Source organism: Frieseomelitta varia, unplaced genomic scaffold (assembly GCF_011392965.1).
Source record: "Frieseomelitta varia isolate USP_RPSP 00005682 unplaced genomic scaffold, Fvar_1.2 scaffold_508, whole genome shotgun sequence".
NCBI lineage: Eukaryota > Metazoa > Arthropoda > Insecta > Hymenoptera > Apidae > Frieseomelitta > Frieseomelitta varia.
The window spans coordinates 78,197-100,098 of NW_025110266.1; the positions used below are offsets into that span (position 1 = coordinate 78,197).

Here is a 21,902-nt window from a genome sequence, read left to right on the forward strand (position 1 = left end):
CCACGCTTCATCCAATGAATATTTCATCGCGAGTACTCGCTCATTTCTCTCATGGCGGCTGGGAAATAAATCACTGGACTAGCCAAACGCAAACAGTTCGATGCGAACGAGTTACGTAACCCGAGAGGAACCAGAGAGGTTACTATCTCGCGTTTCCCTTATCGAGGAAATTATTTACGTCACGATATCAACTTGCCAAAAATATGATCGCTAACGAACCGAATCGAAACGAGCCACGTGACGAAGATCCACTAAAAAGAAACGCGTTGCAGCTTTTCGCGTTCGACTTGAATTCCCTTCGACGTCTGATCGAATCAACATACGTATGTAATTTAATTTAACTGAGCGACGCCAGAGTAAAGAATAATGGAGGAGCACGCGGGGTGAAATGTAAATTTCGACGAGTTTAACATTTTTTTTTCTCACGGTGCCGTTCGCGTGCTCTTTATCGCCGATTATGTCGCGCCTTTGAATTTGAATTGTCGAGAACTTTCGAGAAGTTGAAGTATCGACGATTTTATCACGGTTGTTAGTTTCATTTACTGCGTGTGAGAAAATACGAAATCAGGACGTTACGTGTACATTCAGTATTCTATCGAGATTTTCTGTCCCCAATATTGACCACTATTATTCTACACTATGAAAAGGAATTTTACACCTACTGAAAAGAAATGTAAATATTTAAATAAAAATAAATAAAGATAATTAATAAAATATTAAGGAATGGATCTTTGATTTTTAAGAAACGCTTAAAAATCTTGACATTCCTCGTTCTTTTTTTTCTTTTTTTTTTATACAGACTCTCCAACATTCGCGGATTCACGGTCGACACGTTTCAAGAAAACGAGCAAAACATCGCGAACAAGCTGTGCAGCTTGAAACCAGTCCGCGTTAATTTACATCCCGGTCTACTAAATACGATGTACCTGACGATCGATATATTAAGAGATTATACGTATACTCTGGAAACAGTCTTATGTAAATACGAAGGCCGGAATATGAAGTTGGATTCATTTACGAGGGATATCAAACGAGTGATGAACCATGCAGTAGAAAGTTCGACACAGCTTACTAGGTTAGATTTGCAATGCAAATTTCGTATGTTTCTAGAGTAACCAAACTAAAAAGACGTGTTCCTTTTGTCAACTTGAATTTATCTGGGTTGAATATTTTATCAAAGTTTTCTGAACTCTTTTGATTTATGTTGCAAATTACAAATATTTGAAGTTACTCGTATTCCACTGTGATAGTAATTTATTTATTTATTTATTTATCGATAAGATAAAAGTTAAAAGTTGAAAATTTAAAATCTCTTTTATAGAAAGACAAGCAGATAATTTGTAAAATTTACTTGGAAAGTTTTATTATTAAATTTGTTTTCGATTTATAAGAGAGTATATTAATAGTCTCTGATAGTTTTTAATATGAAATTGAATTCAGAGTTCGCAAATGTAATTCTGCACAAGAGAAAACTCCAATATCAAATTTACTTCTAAACTTGCAAAAATTCTTCCTTGTATAATCATCTAGAATAATGTTTGCCTATTGTAACATTATTATAAATGTAATCTTCTTTCTCCTCTTCAACATATGTATATGTATTCCATTTCTTACATTCCATATATATATATAAACTTGTCTACTTGCCAGAAAGACTGTAAGTAGACAAGTTACAATAGACTGCGGATGTTTATGCAAATTTCAAAACAATAAAATTTAGATAGAGCTTCATTCCGGATTACCATAACAACTATACGCTTTACTTTGAATATTTTCTACATTTTTACATATGATCTATTATCGTATCTATTATCTTTACATATTTGTTACAATACAACTATTTGTATGAACTCCATTTAATCAATGCCTAATAAATTCCTGTTAATTAGATCTACTTACTTGAACTTGAACTCTTGTGTTATATGAACGAAAAATCACTAACAGAGAGTAGGATATCTATCATATAAATGTCTGTTATATGAGTTCCAATTTTATATATATATATATATATAAACTATTTGTTCCCTGAAAAATTCATATCAAATTCATATTAAATCTAATCTAAATTCCTATTACATGAACAAAAAAAATCACTAATGGAGAGTAGGATATCTATCAAATATCTATTATATGAATTCTAATTATATATATATATATATATGAACTATTTGTTCCCTGAAAAGTTCATATAAACAGAGTTTATACAAACTACTCTACATCCAAGTATTTTGCAAATACATAAATATCTACAGTCTTCTAAGAAGATTATTATAATGTGCCAGACTTCCCTCATCAAGCGATCATCGTCAGAAATAGGAATAGGATAGGATCAGACTTACCCATTGACGACGGAAGAGGATTCATCATTGTTCGATGGTCCCGACACCTGGACTTTGGGCACGTTGTAGATATCCGCCTGTCCTTGACCATACCCATGCCCATGACCATGCTGCTGCTGCTGCTGTTGCAGCTGCTGCTGCTGCTGCTGCTGCTGCTGCTGCTGCTGCTGTTGCTGCTGCTGCTGCTGCTGCTGCTGCTGCTGCTGTTGGGTATGAGTCGTCGAGTATTCATCGCTGTCGCTACTCTGCGGAGGCTCAGACCCAACTCCTCCACGAGGTCTGGAAAAAAAAAATCAGCAACTCCGAAATATTAAACTGGTCAATGACCATTGACTTGAACATCGTGGGATTAATAATACATTGTTGGTCTCCCTCCGAATTCCTTGTCGAGGATAACGATTTTCATCCAACGATACCGCATGATATTTCGAAATTTACGTCGCGTCACTGATTTGTTGCTACTTGTCTAACGAAGGATCTGATTACGCAGCTACGCAAATCCGAAACTCATCAATAATTTTAATCTGCTTCGATGACAGCGATTATGTTTTTTCTTTTTTTTTTCTTCGTCAGATTTGTCAGGTTTTTTGCAATGAGAATCGCGACGAGATTGAAAATTGTGGCTTTGAATTGTGGCTCAAGTTCGCGCTCGAGAAATTTGGAAAAGTTACGATGGGCCTGATGGTTTTCGTTTCTTTGTCAGTGAGAAAGTAGAGCAGATATTTGAGCCGGATAATAGACGGGAAATAAAATATCAAGAGCTTATATTAGATGCAACAACGGGAAGGAAATGATCCACATGCGTCAATGATGGAATGTTTAACCTTACGTGGACTTCACACGCGGTTAAGTGCCTTTTAAATGACGTAAATTTCGAGACGATTGAGGAAGGGTCGATCTAAAGAACGAAAGAGAGAAAGAAAGTCTCTCTCCCTTATTTGTGACATACAAAAAAAAAAAAAAAAAAAGGAAGAAAGAAAAATCGATTAAGTAACGAACAAGCAAAGATGAGTCTGGGATCTCGTAACTTTCGCGGATGGAAAAGTTTGAAAAATACGGTGGTTGGTCGAAACACCGTTTGCTGAACGCAAGGCTCCGGCGGTTGACGCGAGAAAACGAGTTTGAAAAAGTCACACCTGCGATGAGTGTTGTCGTAGCTAGCAGTCCAATAGAGGGGCGCCACTGTCCCACTGTTACAACTACACAGTGTCACATGCAAAAACTGAACTCGAAAATTAGGTCCCTTTCGTTGCTTCTCTAATCACTCTAGAGAAGGCTTCCTTATCCGCTCGTTCCGTTCTTCATGGTTAAACGGCGGTAACGACACACAAGGACCTCGACAACTTTCCATTCGATGGAACGAGAAGCCGAAAGTTTCGCTCGCGGTTCAATACGGTCGCAGCATCGTTTCTGTTTCAAAGCCAAGAGGCTGCTTGGAGGATCAATGAAACTCTTCTTTATATCGCATACGGATGTTTATTCTCTGATTTCTTTTCTAACAAGTCCCTCCCCCCCTCTCGCCCCCTTCACCGCCCTTCACTCGTTGTACACCTCCTCGTTCTCAGAGGGACAACGAACGAAAGAGGCTATCCCCCGAAACCACTTTCCCCCGTAGACTCTCTCCCTCTTATTAACACGGTGCACCGATTTCCCTCATCTCGGCGGAAACGTCTCGAGTGAATACAAAAGTGAATCTTCAGTCTTCTTTTGTCTCGTTTAAAAAAAAAAAAAAAAAAGGAAAACCCAGCGAAGAAGAGCGAAACTAACTCCCGGTCTCAGGTGGTCGGACTTTTCGCGAGTGGACAGCGGCAACGTGGACAGCTCCGACTCGGGAAGAGCTCGCAGTGAAAATACGGCAATGCGGTGTGCCGGACGTGCTGCAGTCCGGCGCTCGTGCGATTCTCCTCGCTGCTCGACGACACTTTCGCGGATGTACACCAATGGTACAGCAGCACCGTTGGATGTACGTGAACGCACACTCAGCTGTTTCGGCGCGTCTGCGCCAGTCCTGCCAGCTATTGACCGTACACCACGCCGCCAGTTGCAACATCTATATATGTATAGCGGAACGAGGAGCTGGCTGGCTGGTTGATACGTGTGCGCGGCGAACGGATGCAGCCGATGGGGGATTATTGCATCGTTTGCTGCACCCATAGCGGAGATATATCTCGGAGGGAAAAACGACCGACAGAGGGAACGCGCGCGCGGTTCTCGCGTCAGCTGATCGCGAACGTTTATTCCCCAATCTCGGCGGCGCGATAACACGTGTGCGCAGCTGGCCTCGCGCTGATACATGTTTACAAGGTGGACGTTTAATTGCTTCGCAGGCCTGGCGAAATAAAAATAACTTCCTCATTAAGGGACTGCCGGTGTACGCCCGGTGGCTGACACAGGAGCGTAGCGAGAGAATCGCCTGTGAACGGGGAACAAATTTCATTCTCTTTGATTTTTTTTCTGTTTTTTTATCTTCGATGAGAGATGGTAAATTAAATTTCTTTGATAAAATTAAAGTAATTAAAAGATAAGGAAGTAGGAACGACACGCGCGACGAAGAATGGATGTAAAAATTGGAGTCGAAGTATGTTAAAGTGTATTTTTGGGTGATGAAGCAAGCGGTTCGAGACATTTTGGTAGACGCAAGGACCTCGAGCCTCCTGCCTCAGGACCGGACCACGTCACCTCGGAATTGTCTCTTTCGACTCTCGAAAATATGCATCGGGAATCGTTAACCAATCGCGCTGGCAACCATAACGAGCGACCAAACCGTACACAATAATTCGTCGCTCTCATTTAGATAGAAATTACTAAGAAATAATAAATTCATTCGCTTAGGTTATACTTCGGTATATATATATATATATATATATACTTATAAAACTGAGAAAATATTGCAAAAGAAATTCTCGACGTGGCACGCGTCCATCATTCCAGCGCAAGAGAGGTTAACAGCAACAAATTAATTTCATCGACTGCCAAACGAGAAAGACAAGAGAAAATTGCCGTAACGTAACATCACGAAGAAGAATCTCCGCCGCGAGTACAACAACACGTCACTGCTCAACTCCTCCAATTTACTATCTACAACCGACCGAGATTTCATTCGAATACATTCCATCTCCACGAAATTCACTCGGAGGCCAGGAGAAGACAGTTCCTCCCTTGTCGTTCTATATCTAAAGTAACACACCCCGTGCACCCAGCCGCGCCACAGCCAGCCACTCTCTCGCCAACCGCAGTGCAAAATGCGCAGTAATCCTATTCTCCCGGGGGCGAGAGCGAGAGATGATGATCGCGGTTCGCGGGAATCGCTACGAAATGACGATCCGGATGGATCTATCGAGCCGTAAACGAGTGCACACGCGATAGATCAGAGAGAGACTTACGTGGGCATTGACACGACGGGACAGCCAAGCTGGAGAAGATTCCTGGCGAGGTATTCCGGCGCAGGTGCGTCGATCGCAGGTGCGGAGTGCCTGGCGGGCCGGACTGGTGTGGCGTCCGCCTTATCCGGGGTTATGGATGCTGGCGATGGTGATGGTTTGCCGTCGCACGGCGACACGTGCAATCGATTGCGATCGACGGTGTTGCTCGAGTTGGATGATTTTGGCAGCCGGAGGGACGCGGCGCGTCGAAACGGCGATCCTAGCTCGCTGTCTGGAAAACAAGCGTGTGATCCTTGTGTGTCACAATCTCGTCGAACGTCGCATTCGTGAAGTGGGGAGGTGGGGGGAGGGGGCGGGGGAGGGAGAGATAGATTGCTCGCGATCTTGAGCACTTTGTGAAAGAGACTCGAGTCGAATTTTCACGGTCGTGAAATGAGACAAATATACATGTATCTCGCCTTTGCGAGCTTGAGATTTTCTAAAGTGCTTGAGAAGTGCTTTAGAAAAAAATACTCCAGTCGTCGAATTTTAGTAGTCGCGACACGAGAAAAATGTAATGCTTGTGATCTTATGATCTTGAGATTTTCTAAAGTACTCTCAAGTGCCAATAATATTATATATAATATATACAATATATTATGTTATATATAAATTTAATATTTTTAATAAGGGTAATAAGTTAAATATATATATATATATATATATATATATATATATAATATTATATATAATATATACAATGTATTATATAAATTAGAAAAAGTCAAATTATAATACGGTGAGGTTTTGAAATTGCTTAATATTTTTAATAAGGGTAATAAGTTAAATATATATATAATATTATATATAATATAAATTGCTTAATATTTTTAATAAGGGTAATAAGTTAAATATATATATATATATAATATTATATATAATATATACAATGTATTATATTATATATAAATTAGGAAAACTCAAATTATAGTACGGTGAGGTTTTGAAGTTGCTCTTTTATCGAGTCGGAATGAAATATGTCTTCTTACCACGCTTTTGAACATTTAAAAATATCGACTAAGCCAAATATTGCCCGTTGTTTGCAACACTTTGTAAATTTAAAATATTTGTACAGTTGTGAAATATTTAAATAATTCTCCGACAAACCATTTCAATCGAATCCATTTGTTGGAACGAACTTCTACTGTTGAATTCTTTTACTTGAGTAGCTCGAAACAGTTGGTGACGAATACCAATTACGTAAATCATTTGTCCACAAGTTTAGATAAAATGGAATATTGTAATTTGTACTTCAGGTCTACTTTAACTAAATTATAAATAGATAAAAGGCGACTGATAGTGAAAAAACATGACTAACGTATCAAAAAGTATCGCTATACATGCGTATATAAATCACGTGATACGTAGTATTACAGATACACTGTCGTTCGCATACGAGCAATGTGATAGAGAATGCATTAACAAATAAACAGATAAAAATGCGAATAAATGAATAAAAAACGCGAATTAGAATTAAAAGAAATATGAAAAAAAACATAAATAAAATTACGATTGCGTGTATAAATAAATTAAAAAAAAAAAAAAACAGATAAATCGTACACTTATCGATGTGACACGAAGCAAACAACAAACTGCATACGTATGTAAGTATATATAAGTTAATTTCACATCGACAAAGCACGTCTTTCAGTTTTAAAATCGATCACACGCTGTGTGGAATCACTCAAAGCCAGTTATATAAATCGAACACGAATCGTATTTCGCGAGAAGGAGCAATCACTGCGAGTAATTCACGTTTCCTTGCGAATTCATACGTTTCTGTTTGCATTTCTACAACCTCATTTAGAAACGAAAGACGCGTTAAAACGCCCTGAAAATATTACAAGATACAATTGTATCGTTCACCAAAAACACTCGTCGAGACACACTTCGAGAATAATTATCTACTTCCCGAAAATTACTTTGCGAGACTCGAGACTTGCCCAACATTGTCACGTTGTAGATACATAAATGCCGCCAGACGCAGAACTTACAAAGATGCAAAAAAAAAACAGAAAAAAAACAACGGTCCATAGTCCAAGAGACGCGCGATAGTCATGTAACCGACGATTATAAATGCAATAATATATCCGGCACATCACAAACGTTTACTCTATCTCGTTCCTTTCTCGTTTCCTTTTCATTCCTTTTCACGAAAAGTGGGTAACGTTCAAACAAGCGTGGCGATCATCACCTGAGAAGCCTCGCGTCGACATCGTTATACAGGTTCCTCTTCGCGTGGAGCGTTGATAAATATTTCGCGATAAGAGATCAGGTAAGCGGTAAAAAGTCGCGAACAAGTTATGCAAAACGGAAGGCTTGAGAGGCGACTGATGTTTAAGAAACATCGTGGCGTGGTGTTGTTAGCAAAAGACGCGGGATTCCTGCCTGGCTCTTGGCTTTAATTCGTTTAAAACCTCTCTTGCATCACGCCAACCTTAACATTCGGTGTACTATGTCTTCGGTTATGTTATGTTTCCTTGCAAAAGTTACGTATTACGTGAGCGTATTACAAGCATTGCCTCTACTGCCGTAATCAAGTCAACTTTCAGCCATTCGTTCATTCGTGCTTACCTCGTATCTGATCAATTCGCAGCGCCATAGAGAAACGATCTTGATACTCCGACCGACGCGGCGAGACACAGCGGATCAAACTAGAAACACACCTTGCACGAGTCTCGCGAGCAAATTGGACCAAAAGTGGAGCACGGCGAGGCGAGAGGTGTTAACGTTTTTTTCGTGGCTAGAGTATTTTGGAATCTGAGGGGGAGGGGATTTAAATAATTTCACAAATTTTACTAGGTTGATACTGTAAAAAGTATGAAAAATACAAAGCACGGAATGAATGAATCTTTTAAACTTGCAAAAATAAGTACTTTAATACTTTACAAAGTATGAGAAATTTGTTGATCGATTTCTCAAAAAATACGTATTCTTACTGGAAGAAAGAAATCGATGATCTCGAGAATTCCAAAAAAAAAAAAGTGATTTCAGGGAAAGTATTAATATAATATTTTGTAACACTAAGATATTAACAAAGTACACGTCAGATATTGACAAAACACGACACAAAGCAAAGGCATATAGAGTAAAATGAAAAAAATCTATAAAAAAAACTCTTGCTTTAAAAAGTAGACCCCTAGATAAACATAAGATTCTTAAATCGAACGAATTAATTCTCTGATTGCTTTAATTTCGTAAAAACGTTACGTTAGTATCGTTTCGTTTGGTGAACGATCCGTATGGCACTAACCTCATTAAAAACAAATCACCGATCTCTCGCACGTCGAGACGGAAGTATATAGCGACGTTTGAAAAACGACTTTGCAAGACTCTGACTAACGACTAAAAACTCGAATGTCTCACTTAGGTACAAGGACAGTCACGCTTTTTGGCAATGGGCCGCGCATCCTTCCTGGCTTTGCCGCATTTCCCTCAACGACACGTACGAATATTTGCGACACGTACGAATCCGCGGATTCTCCTTGATGCACAATTATTTCCGGAATCGTCCCGCAAAATGATGTAACCACGTGAAATTCTCGTCACTCGAAATACAAAGAATCGCTCGAACGGGAATTCCTCTTTGTTTCTCTGTATGAAATTTTGAGAATCTTTTTACGACGATAATCGATAATCGAGAGGTAGACTTAGAGAAGATTGGTTTTTTTTCAAAGATTATATAAATATAATTTTATAACGAGAAGTAGACTTGAGAAGATTGGTTTTTTTTTTTTTTGAAAAATTGTATAAATATAATTTTATAACGAGTAATTTTGAATTCGTCCTGCCTATCTCCGATAATTCTTCGACTAATTTTATAATCCAAAATTGAAATTAGATTGAAGAAATTACACGAATTCAGAGGACGAATTTCGCTTTTAACTAGAAGTTAATTAATTCATATGATATTTAACAATTGTTGAGTAGTTGCCGAGAGATGATAAGTATGATACATACATTACATGTGATTCTGAGTAGAGTACGATGTTGAATGAAGAAACATTGTCTGGCTCGTTGTGAATACGATACTGCCTGAGAGCCTGAGATTTCCTGTATTTTATACGATTCTCGCGAACACTTACTAGCCAATCAATTTCAAATCTTAACGAATAATATAGGAGGCAATCGACGACAAGCATTAGCCTAAAACATCAAAAAAACGGACGTCGATCGAGTTGTCAACGCCGAAAATTGTCCTAGAACACTGGAGAAAACAAACTCGCAGGTTAGCAACAAATGAAGACAAAACATGTAACGACCTAAATTTGACGATTTAAAATTTGTTATGTCTTTCGAACGGAACGACAGTACTGTGCAAAAATTTTAAACTAGTTGTCGTAATGAATATTTTGTCTTTAAAAGTGAATATGAAAATAGCGTGCAATTTTTTATCAGGATATCGATAAGGAATTGTTCGATAAAATCATTTTCTACTGTGTAGTATTCCATTCTCCATGGTACTCAATTATTTTATACACTTAGAAGTGTTTTGTAACATTTAAAACTGTAGAAAATTTCTAGAAAGTTTGGAATTCACGGAGAACGACAAATCTAAAAATCTTTTAAAATCAGAAAAATACAATTGAAACAAGAACACAACATTTAGCTAGTATTTCTCTCAACATAATATTTCACCTATTCACCTCAATTCTGTCTTTTAATAATTCTTGTCTGTGCCAAAGAAATCTTTTAAAATACAGGCAAATACAATTGAACGCAGCAGGATTAAGAACACCTCGCATCTCGCGAATTGATAAAATCTGATAATGAAAAAAAAAAAAAAGAAAAGAAAAGAAAAACAATAGTCGGCGAATTCAGGAGAGTCGCGATAACCGTAATATCGTCAGCGCTTGGCCGATAGCGCGTTCAAGTTCCATTTTATCCGTGTGCTCGTTAATTCAGTCTCAATTAGTATTAAGTGAGCGCATATGTGCACGTCCGTTCCTCACGGAGAGGGTCGCGAGTTCAGAGCTGTGTATTTCGTGACAAGAAGGACGGATTCTATGCGAAAACGGTATTTAATCGAATTGTTACCATTACCGGCTATAATCATTGAGATATCTGCTCTGTCTTTGTACTTGAAATCCCTTATCCACCACTTTAAAGTATTCCAGAAAAATGAGATATCGTTATTTTTCTTACGTCATCTTGTTCGTAACATACGTATATGTATATCACTATTATTTAGTAAAGTAGAAAGCATAAAGAATCTCAAATATTATCATTTTACGTTGCTTTCTGTTTTCAATTTTGTTCTTTACAATTTTTATTACACTCGTAATAAAAAAGTTCATACAATGTGATTTTATTTTAAAAAAAGTTAAAAAACACAGAGAACCACAAATATTTTATGATGAAAAGTAATAAGAGATTTTAGTTATGCTTGGACAAAGTGTATCATTTAGCACACATTACATTTGCTGCTTTCATTTTCTAGTTACTTCATTATAAATTTATTATTGTAGGCACCGTTACTATAAGTTACTTTTAACCTTTTAACATATAGTATTTCATTTGAGTTTTCTATCTCCTTTAGTTAAAAATGTTTCATTTAATATTTATTCATTACTAAGTGACTCGCATTTTTTCAAATAAAGATACATTATACAATTTGTTACAGCATTCAGGGATTCTTGGAAACTTGAAGTTGCAGAAATACATACGTGTATATTATAACGTGTGAACGAATATATATAAAATAAATTACAATATAACGAAACAATAGATTAAAAATTTAAAAATGCATAAAAATTCACGATCTACTAGTAATTTAATTGAATTAAACGAAGGAAAACAAAAACGCCACGAAAAAGTAATAAAAATATAAATATACAGTGTTCATGACGAGTTTCATGATGTTTGATCAAAGTACACCGGACAAGGTACTTGTTTATGCAAGCGATAAAGCGTAATATGTACATAATATAAATCCATATAAATATGTACATGTCGCGACACTCGTAATGAAACGCATTGCGCGAAGGACTCTGCACTCTGTTTACGACGAGCATGCCAACGACAGATTAAACTGATCTTAAAATAGAAAGTCGGTAGTCTGTCTGCGTCATATTGAAAATTTTCACATTTATATGGAATCGGTCGCTCTCTCGAGAGAAGAGATGTTAAAATAGACATACGACACGTGAGTATTGCCGCAATCAGAGTACAGAGTATATGTAGTAAGTGCATGTTCTGTGAATATTTAGATACAATGCTACAGGGAAATGTATTTTTTTTGATGGATTTTTTAATCCAACATTCTATGAAACAATCACATATGAAGGCCACAGGAGCAAGATATAATTTTTTATATGAAGACCACAAACAATATAAGTCCATTTTTGTCAATTTTCTGATCTTTAAAGTGAAAATAGGAATAAATCTGATAAATTAAAAGATAAATAATAACAAATCGTCACATAAAAAGCGAGTAACATTTAATTTTTATGTTAATTGATATTGATTTGCGCAATTGTTGATATTTTCTAAATGTTCAAGAAAATAAAAAAATATATATATATATATATACTGTCGGAATACAATTAAATGAAAAGACATGAAAAAATGTGACATCATATTTTTTTACCTGATCTTCGAATCAAGCTAATATTAATCATTATAACAGTAGCAGATTTTGATTTTTTACAAAATACTTGTGTTTATTAATTTTGAATCTTTACATCTTTATACTTAATATTAATTCTTCCCCCTTCCAAATATGATGCATTAAAATATTCACACTTTTTCAACAAGTGTATATGTATTTTTTTCATCTAGTCTTCATTATTATTTATTATCTTTTTTTATTCCAATATTCACATTATTCCAAGAAAAGAAAATTTCTGTCATGAGAAAGAACTACTTAAGTTTCATCGTCTCCGATTAAAAGAGCATACATCGATGAAGATTTTTAAGTAACGTATTAAATTTGCTTGGAAGTTTAACGCTCCAACTCCTAATTTAGACATTTCTAGATTTATAATCCGAGGAAACATCATAGAAACCCGTTGAAAGGCTGCTTTATTGTTTCACGTTTAAACAGGACGTTCTTACGAACACTATGCGGGTCTCTTGCCAGGTGATGCATCCAATCCTCTTAGAGGGATTTTTGTCGATTAGTGAAGACACGACGAGCTTCCTCCCCACGTGAATTGTTATTTAAACAAAATTTATACCTAAACTATTACCGACCTTGGTAATGCTAAGTGGAGCGTGATGTCGCTTTGAACTCCTCCGTATATACACGTATATACCGAATCTATGAATAAAGGATGAAGAGGAAGGAAGCGAATCTATACGTGGTTAATTCGGCAATAGGTCAAGGTTTAATAACTCTCTATCTTTATTGCTGATTTTCGCAACGAGTACATCGAATTCCGATATTGTTTTACTAACGAACTTTGATTTATTGTTTCCGTTTATTACTGTGCGTATTATGTTGCTTCTGCGTTGCGTAATAATTTTTTAGTTTCTTTTTTTTTTTTTGCAACAAGTACGTCAAATTCCAATTCTGATGTTACTTGATTAATTAATTTCTAGTTTACGTGACAATTTTGTTAACCTTTCTCTCTACGTAATTATTTTTCTTCCCCTCTTTATTACTGACTTTATTATCGATTGAATTGTTATTGCAATATTATTTTATCAGCCAATTTCTATTTTATATACGTTTTTGTACTATTAACTTTTATTATGAATTTGCTTATAATATTATTTCAGTAGCAACTTTTTACTTTATATAACTATGCTATTAATTTTAATCTATATTACACTATCATGTCTTTTTCGTGTTACTCCGTTTCAAGTGTGCAATATATTTTATTCAAAAAAGGCTGTTTTATGCGATTATGTCACCAAGGATGACATACAAAATATATATAAAGTACATTAGAACCAAGATAATCTAATAGATAAAGCTTATATGCAATCAACAGAAAGATAAGGTTCGCCCACTTTCACTGCAGCAAAAAGAAATTTACCCACACACTTTCACAATATTACTAGCCTTTTTGCTTATGAAATACCGTATAACGTTGCGACAGCACCTTCAGGCATCCAACATTTCAAAATGCGAAAAATGAACTTTCCAATGAAAACAATCAAACTCGGTATATACGTGTACTTAAGAATTAAAAGGGAAAACAAATAATTAAATTCATCTAACTGAAAAATCTCTGTCAATGTTCGAAGCTTCTAGGGTGCTCTTGTTATAACCCAGGTTATAAATACCCGAACGACATGTATACAACATCGACATAAAATAGTGATTATTTATCTACGAGTATATCAACAAGAAACCGCGGCTCGCTTGTATTCTGTACCACGTTTCATCAAAATAAACACGCGTTTGACGAAAAAATTTCCAGGGAAAATTGTCGACAAATGACTCGCAAGTTATTGCAACAACGCAGTGAACGAACGACGCGGCAAAAAAAAAAACAGAGAAAAGTAATCAGCTTACCTTTAGGTTGAGCGACCTTCATCCGGTTCTGTTTGGTGAAATCATTGAGGTTAGCTTGAATCGTGGATCCAGCCTGTGACGCCATCGATTCGACTTCCGATATATATTACGATGCGTTCGATTTTTGGCGAACGAGCAAAGGACAAACGACTCGTCCGACCCGCCACTGCACACTTTGTCACGTTGTCTTCCCTGAAGTATCACACTGGTGGAATCTCCTGAGGATACCTATCGACCGCGACTCGTCGTACCTCGTCGTACAATCGAACTAATCGACCAATAGACGTAATAGACAATAGTCACGTGCGAGTTTCGACGATATATTAAGAGTAATCCGTTGACAATGTTGTGTCTAGAACGAGATATGAATTTTTTTTCGGTCGATTCCTTCTCCGAACTCGCGAACGATATATCGTTTACGACACTCATTGTTAGACGGAATTTATCGATCTATCGCTTGGTCGATGAACGTTTCATTTATTACTAAATGGAATTATCATGCGTCGATTAGTACTGCATTGTATGTAAATACGCAGGATGTAAATAATTGCTGTTCGGCAGAGGAACACGGTGTTCTTACCGTTTCTATTCGTGTTCAATAATGATATTTTTAATCGTTAATGATAACATGTTTTTCTGTTTTCACAAATGTAGCGCAACTCCAAAAAATAAATAAATAAACAATACACATTTTCCTGGAACTTGAGGAGCATCCAAGAGACGTTTACGTTTGCAGCTGTTATGTTAAAACCGTGTAATTCCCTGCAGATTTTATGTCCTCTTGCACGTGTGAAACGTTAATTCTAAGAGTTGAAGGGCATTGGAAGATTAAGGCCAAGACAAGTGGAACGTCGCATTAGGGCCAAGTCCGTTTTATGAGAGACCGTGTATTCAAGGCGAGTATGCATGTGTACCAAGGGCAGAGTTGCATCGGTGAACGAAAAAGACAAGAATTGTTGTCGACAGGGTTCACTGACCTTTATTAACATGTAACAATGAAACGGAAGTTATAGGACTTGGTGGACGAAAAATCTGACGATCACACGCGTTCAACGACCGTTCCCGGTAGACTGAAGAGAAATTCAGTCAAAAGTCCAAAGGTTTATTTTTGGTCAGATTGTCGTGCCAAAGGAGGACAACGTGGCCAATGTCGCATACGTACTAGTGGCGTTAAAACAATTGGCCTGACGATGTAAATGGCCTGCATTCGCGGACCTCCGCTATTCTACATATAAGGTGACTAAAAACACATGGTTACAAAACTAACATTTTTTTTTTTCTTCTTCTTTTATCTCATACTTTATCAACGTTCGACTATACACATATTTATCGCGTGATAATATTTCCCTATAGCCTCAAAAGACACTTTTTCTCTCTCTCTTTCTCTCTCTCTCTCTCGCTCTCTTCACCATGCAATCGTAGAACAACGCTTAGAAAATCAAACGTTGTCCAACATCCGGTATCTCATTTTTCTTCGTCAATTATCACGATACGACATATCGTGCACGGTTATTGAAAATTCTCTTAAACAATACACGGTAAATGTCTCAAAAATAAGTATCGTTACTCATTCCATTTTTCATCTACATTGTACATTAGATCTTGCGTTATCGTAAATGATTCTATATCATTTATACAACAGTGCTGTCCAACTTCAACTCCAGGGCGTAAAGAATATCTCTCTGACTCTGTCTCTCGTGTGCTACATTGTACGCGCGCGACTAACACGAGTTTCTCGCCTATATATCCGTTTGTTTTAAAAGCGAGTTGGGAAGAGAAAGAAATCATACTTCATCTCTTTCCGAGCTCTCGTTCCTCTCGTAACGATGACACATAAAGGGGGACAAAGTCGTACAAGGGGCCCCTCCCGTGGACAGCACTGATTTACGCGTATAGAGTTTGCCGCGCAAACAGATCAGACGAGAGAGCACTATTGAGATACAATTCGTGGATAGAGTAATACGCCTAGGAATAACGTCTGCGTGGAATACAGAAATAAGAGAGTTATTGCGTGATTTTTACAGTGGCATATCGATGCATGTCGATTATTGCGCATACGTTATATCCGCCGTGCAAAAATAGAACCTTGGCTCAACAAGATCACGATCTAATCTCGAACCCAATACTTTGAAGAAATTTAAAGAACCTCTCGACCAGCATCTTCTCGTGTTGATCCCGTTTGGTAGCGAGATCAGCGATCTTGTTGGTGCGCGCGCGAAACGCTTGCACGAGAAAATCATGGCACACGGTCACATCGTTCGTCAACGACTTTTGAACATTCTTTCTCTCGGCTGATTCGTCGACAGATCGGCCGTCAGCATACTCGTCCTCGTGATAAGAATGATTCGACGCCATGAAACGCAAGAGAAGATACGCCAGGAATCTACGGTGACACCATAGTGCCTCGTGATCGTTGTATGTGCAAATGGCACTGTCATTCGCACGGCATTCCTCCAGCCAATATGACAAAGCACGGAAATACGTTGTCTGACGTTGTCTCCTTCTCGACGAAGTTATCGCCCTGAATTCCGCATTCATCCAGTCGTATAACCTCTGCAATTGATGCATGTCCCCTGTATCACTGATGTTCGATTTAATGTAAGCAAATAGTTCCTCTTTCCATTGCTCCCCGACGTCCGGGCACTTTATAAACGATTCCCTCGGTAGTTCCTTCAACTCAAACATGTACTTATTCAGCAGGAACTGTCGATAGGAAAGCCCACTGTAATCCGAAACATGTCGTTGACACCAGGCCAGTGAGTTCTTCCATTCTGTTTCCAACGTTGGGTAAGCAAATCCACGGGATTCACGAAGAGTAATTACATGACGCCTGTGACTCCAGGCGTGATAGTTACTCGCGTATCTGTCCGCACACGTAGTCGCTATATCCAATTCCCTACAGAGTGGCGATTCCACAGATTCTGGATCGTAATGTCCGTCCTTACTGTTCAATATGTACGACAGTAACCACCGTCGATAGGCGAACGCCTCGAAACATTTCGGCTTATGGTAGAGCACCAATCGTGAGAAAAAGAATTCCTCGGATGCTTCCAATTTGTGACTCCTTACCAGCTCCCGTCGCATGTTCCAAAATGTTGTAACATTCGGATTCAATAACAATGCGCCCAACAACCATCTTGCTATTGTGCTTGGCTCCTCGCGTCTGTGTTTATTTTGTCGAAGTTCGAAGAGTCGACGGTAAGCGTAGCAGTACAGCGGTTGCACGCACCACGACGCCAACCCAAGGCAGTCCTCCTGATGGAATACAGGTGATTTGTTCTCATTGTCTTCCGCGGGGATTATTTCGAAACTTTTCCTGAAATTGCAAACGGGTCAACGCTTTAGCTTACGCGAACTCTTGTGTTCAGCAAACATCAACTGCTGCTGTGAGAAAGATTAAACAGCAATTTTTCAACGTAAACGTATGTTCATTTGCTTTACATAACTAAAATTAAAATATACTTCTGCATTCCTCGAGTTATTTTTCGATCCAGTCGCATTTTTCTATCAATGGAGAACTTTTCAAGCTGAGCAGATTAGGAAAAAATGCCAGAAATAGTTCTTGAAGGATTAAAACTCTCTGTGCTTATTATAACACACATGTTGAGATACAAAAATTCAAAGACTTTAAAAAATATCAAATATAGTTTAATATAATTACTACTAAAAGTATAATTAAACGTGATAACATAATTAAAAAAAAATGTTTAATATTACAAGGAATGATATGAATTACATAAAAATATAAAGAATATATATATATATATATGTATATATGTATATATACTGCTATAAATATATATTTTTAATGTCTTTAGTTTGATATGTACTATCATTATCGGTTATTGGCATAACATCAGTGGTATGCATGCAATTATAATGTCACACTTGCAATACATATAGAGGCATATATATAATATGTGTATACACATACACGCATTATATATATACACGTACATATATATATATATATATATATAAAAAGAAAAAGAGAAACAGAAAAAGAGAAGCATGTTCAATAGTAAGTATTAAGATTTAATAATCGCGATGGCGCCAGTTTCCTATCGTAAATACCAGATACCAACATTGCTGATACTGTATTTACTATGCAAACCTTTTGCAAAGCGTCGTACGTTCTCGTGTCCGATTAAAACGTACAATGATGATATTACGACGTAATTTTATCAAAATTAAAATACGCTACGTGAAACGTTGCGTCGTCCATACGATAAACAAGGTGACGGGCTGAATCCACGAATTTAGAGGTACATTTCACAGATATTTTTAAAGACTCCGCCCTCGTAATGTATCTAAGAAAACACTCACAGTGACGGATTCTTCTTCACCACATTTTCGATGTCGGATAGGATTTTCTCTGCAGCCGGGAAAATATCGTCTTGCATTGTAACCTCGTCACTATTATTCGTTACATGTCTCGGAAAATTAGGTACAAACTGACACACAATTAACCCTTCTGTTTCTCTCACTGCACCTTTCAATGCAGGCACGATGTAGCGTTTTTCTACGGAAGTGTGGGGGGATATACTGCGATACTGTTTGAAGTTCTCTGCAAGTCTCGAACGTTTGAATTCAGATGGCGCGAAATCAGAGGTTCCGAACTGTGGTTGAGAAGACATCAAATCTGTATATATTTCTTTCTCTAAGAAAACATCAATATCATTACATCTTCCAAATATCGTGTTTATTAGTATCTTCTTATATATATTTATAGAACGATGATTTACACTATTATCGATACGTACCAAGATATTTAGGGAAGAACGTTTTATCATGTAGTATACCAATGATTGTTAAGACAACAATTTAAAATTATTCGAAATAAAAAGTTTCCTCTTTTGACGCAATGCTTAACGATGGATCTGTTGATGACAATTGATAAATCTGTTAATAATATTCGTTAAAAAAAAAGAAATGAAAATCACGTATGCGTACGTTATTTAATACAAAATTTTATACTAGTTACTTTTATAACATAAAAATTTTTATTTTCTATAAGTCAAGAGATGTTAAATGTAAATTAGATAATCGATTGAAATGATCGATATTCTCGATAAGTTCATGTCATAAGAACATAACTTAATGGAATACCAGTCCCCGGCTATCAATCGGTATAACCTATACACCACAGAGTTCCTCTTCATTTCATTTGTAGCTATTCATCTTACCTTATAAGGAAAAACTCGTTTAATCAGTAAACTCTTCATTTTCTCCATACGAGGTAAAATATATTTGTTTTAAACAATGTCCGATCCTCGTATAAGAACTCTAAAAATTAAAACTGGAGTAGTGAAACGTCTCGCGAAAGAAAAAGTCACGTATGAGAAAGAAGCAGCACAGCAACGTGAAAGGATACAGAAATTAAAGGAACAGGGTGAGAACACTTGAAAAAAGCGACCGAAGAGCTTGTTGTATTAGTCTATTATTTTGATCCTTTCAATAGCTGTGTTATTTATTCAGACAATTTTGTATTCTCTTTATTTTTCATTTAATATTCCAAAATATCTGCTTAATTAAACAACTGTTTGTGAAGTTTATAAATGATAATTAAACAGCTTATAAAACTTGTAAATATATTCAGTGTAATAAAACAAGTTTACTTTATTTTTATTTTTTCCAAAGATAATAATTATTATATCATTTTAATTTCATTACAGATAAGGATGGTTATGATATAAAAAAACAAGAAGAAGTACTTCAAGAGTCTCTCATGATGGTACCAGATTGTCAACGACGTCTTGTGAAAGCTTTCGAAGAACTAAAAAAAATTTTGGACACGGAACAAGATTTAAAAGAGGTTGAAGTTTATATTGAAGCAGAGAAAGTATTACAAGAAGCAGAAACTCAACTTCCTAAAGAGGGAGAAATTATGGAGATGTGTTAAAAAAGCAAAACCTATTGTGTTTATTAAAATATTATTAAAAGTTTAAAGAACTATATTTTCATCTAAGATAATATAAGATTTGTAAACAAGTTAAAGTAATCATTTAGTGTAAAGAAAGTGATAGTATTAAGATATTTTATATTTTTCCAAAATTAAGTAGTATCGAGCAATTATGTTTAACAATCAAAGTTATTTAGAGGATCCTACACAGAGTTGCAGAGATCCTTGTTATGATATGTCTTACCCAATGAATCAATCCATTTATAATGCCAATTACAATATAAATGTATACCAAAATTATGTTTATTCAGTTGATACATCTAACAGTGAGAATCCAACATCAATAATTAACCTCGGAAGACGACAAGCTGATGAAAATGATATTGAAAATTTTCTCTTGGCAGTTAATCAGCCTAATAATAGTATAAATGACCAGAGAAACACATGCAGAAAATCTAAAATTGCTATAACTAAAAATGCTATAACATCAGCATATAAACTAAATGAAAAATTGAAAACAATTTGTGCTGAGCTTAAAGATAGTCAACATTTGACAGAAGAAGAATGGCAACAGAAGATCAGTCTCTGTAACACTGCAAAAGAAGAAATTGTTAAGCTATTAGAGCCTATTAGAGATCAATGTTTTTTAAATCAATTAAAAAAAGATTTAGAAAAACGCAAGAAAAAAAGATTGAGAGAAAAAATTAAAAAAGAGAAGTGGCAAAATGAAAAATTAATGAAAATGGAAAGACGAACAAGTATGCATGCACAAATTGATTCGTGGATTAGGAAAGAACAAGCTGTAATAGAGAAAGAAAAACAAGAGGAAAATTTACGTAAAGATGCAGATATGATTCTATTCGATGTTAGAGGGAAAAGAACTGATGCTAGGAAATATCTTGGACTGTTGCAAGAATTACGAAATTTACGAAATGTTAAAGCCAATATTGCCAGAGCTAGAGGGGAACATTTATCTTCAGCAGCTGATAAAGCATTTAATAATATTATTGGTATTTATTTATAATAATTATTTCAATAACATCACATACATATAATTACATTGTAATATACCTTTTATAGCAAAATTAATAGAACAATGGTCAATGCTTGATCGCGAATACTCTATAGAGGAACAGAATTTGAGATTAATGTTAAAGAATGACAATGAAGAAAGAATTGAAAAACAGAAAAAGAGTCTTTTCGATGAGTGGGAAAAAGTACTGTTCGGAACGAAAGTAATATTTGATCGGTATAACACAGATTTTACCAAACTTATTACTGTGAGGTAATTATTATATACTTTATTATATACTAAAAAATTATTATATACTTTTTATTGTATTAATTTTATTTTATTTTAAGAAATAAATATTGTAATTATTTTATTTTTAGAACTGCTTGGGATAAGTATATAAGCACAGACAGTGATGCGTCAGCCATACCAATTGGATGGATAATGCCTCATAAACCATCCTCTGCTGCCTGGCAGAAATGCCTCAAAAAAGAAATTTCGTAAATAAACTAATAGCATTTAATTTTAGATTATAGATTTTGAAAATAAAATTTGATATACGCCTTAGTAATTTATACTATACGAATATGCATTATACAAACGATATGCATTATACGCATTTTAAAAATGAACGCTTCTCTGGTTTATTTATTTGAAATATTTATATTCACAATTAAATATGTCATATAATTTAAATATTTTCAGAACTAAAATCATGTGATTTCAATTTTATTAAAATATTTTATTAATATATGTATTAAAA

General features: G+C 36.1%; 4 protein-coding genes across 6 annotated transcripts; 2 read left to right on the forward strand and 2 right to left on the reverse strand.

The window, feature by feature from the left end:
* Positions 1-2,298: 2,298 nt before the first annotated feature.
* On the reverse strand, positions 2,299-14,841 carry LOC122533228 (alpha-protein kinase 1-like). 3 transcript variants are annotated; one of them, XM_043662733.1, is made up of 4 exons: positions 8,336-8,354; positions 7,956-8,240; positions 5,723-5,993; positions 2,299-2,618 (listed from the first exon to the last, which is right to left on the reverse strand). In XM_043662733.1, the coding sequence occupies exons 2-4, from the start codon at positions 8,107-8,109 to the stop codon at positions 2,336-2,338; spliced, it is 708 nt and encodes a 235-aa protein (XP_043518668.1). In that variant the 5' UTR covers positions 8,110-8,240; positions 8,336-8,354; the 3' UTR covers positions 2,299-2,335. The 3 variants fall into 3 exon arrangements, with proteins under 3 accessions (XP_043518668.1, XP_043518670.1, XP_043518669.1); XM_043662735.1 differs by lacking the exon at positions 7,956-8,240 and having other exon boundaries at positions 2,301-2,618; positions 8,336-8,542; XM_043662734.1 differs by lacking the exons at positions 7,956-8,240; positions 8,336-8,354 and adding an exon at positions 14,226-14,841 and having other exon boundaries at positions 2,302-2,618.
* Positions 14,842-15,180: 339 nt separating this feature from the next.
* LOC122533224 (protein prenyltransferase alpha subunit repeat-containing protein 1) lies at positions 15,181-18,877 on the reverse strand. The gene is made up of 2 exons (XM_043662724.1): positions 18,552-18,877; positions 15,181-17,541 (listed from the first exon to the last, which is right to left on the reverse strand). Exons 1-2 carry the CDS (start codon positions 18,860-18,862, stop codon positions 16,326-16,328), a joined length of 1,527 nt encoding a protein of 508 aa, XP_043518659.1. The 5' UTR covers positions 18,863-18,877; the 3' UTR covers positions 15,181-16,325.
* Positions 18,878-19,314: 437 nt separating this feature from the next.
* Positions 19,315-20,127, forward strand: LOC122533229 (tubulin-specific chaperone A). Its single transcript, XM_043662736.1, has 2 exons — positions 19,315-19,617; positions 19,901-20,127. The coding sequence occupies exons 1-2, from the start codon at positions 19,488-19,490 to the stop codon at positions 20,125-20,127; spliced, it is 357 nt and encodes a 118-aa protein (XP_043518671.1). The 5' UTR covers positions 19,315-19,487.
* Positions 20,128-20,299: 172 nt separating this feature from the next.
* Positions 20,300-21,771, forward strand: LOC122533225 (programmed cell death protein 7). Its single transcript, XM_043662725.1, has 3 exons — positions 20,300-21,137; positions 21,208-21,412; positions 21,520-21,771. Exons 1-3 carry the CDS (start codon positions 20,300-20,302, stop codon positions 21,641-21,643), a joined length of 1,167 nt encoding a protein of 388 aa, XP_043518660.1. The 3' UTR covers positions 21,644-21,771.
* The last annotated feature ends 131 nt before the right edge of the window (positions 21,772-21,902 follow it).

Bases quoted from the DNA above. Each gene is read 5' to 3' on its own strand.
- LOC122533228 (XM_043662733.1), bottom strand. From the start codon at position 8,109: ATGTTTCTTAAACATCAGTCGCCTCTCAAGCCTTCCGTTTTGCATAAC. The intron at 5,994-7,955 runs GTGATGATCGCC...CTTGTTTTCCAG, and splicing joins GTCGACGCGAGGCTTCTCAG to ACAGCGAGCTAGGATCGCCG. The intron at 2,619-5,722 runs GTAAGTCTCTCT...TTTTTTTTCCAG, and splicing joins CCCGTCGTGTCAATGCCCAC to ACCTCGTGGAGGAGTTGGGT.
- LOC122533224 (XM_043662724.1), bottom strand. From the start codon at position 18,862: ATGTCTTCTCAACCACAGTTCGGAACCTCTGATTTCGCGCCATCTGAA. The intron at 17,542-18,551 runs GTGAGTGTTTTC...TTGCAATTTCAG, and splicing joins GTGAAGAAGAATCCGTCACT to GAAAAGTTTCGAAATAATCC.
- LOC122533229 (XM_043662736.1), top strand. From the start codon at position 19,488: ATGTCCGATCCTCGTATAAGAACTCTAAAAATTAAAACTGGAGTAGTG. The intron at 19,618-19,900 runs GTGAGAACACTT...ATTTCATTACAG, and splicing joins ACAGAAATTAAAGGAACAGG to ATAAGGATGGTTATGATATA.
- LOC122533225 (XM_043662725.1), top strand. From the start codon at position 20,300: ATGTTTAACAATCAAAGTTATTTAGAGGATCCTACACAGAGTTGCAGA. The intron at 21,138-21,207 runs GTATTTATTTAT...TACCTTTTATAG, and splicing joins AGCATTTAATAATATTATTG to CAAAATTAATAGAACAATGG. The intron at 21,413-21,519 runs GTAATTATTATA...TTTTATTTTTAG, and splicing joins ACCAAACTTATTACTGTGAG to AACTGCTTGGGATAAGTATA.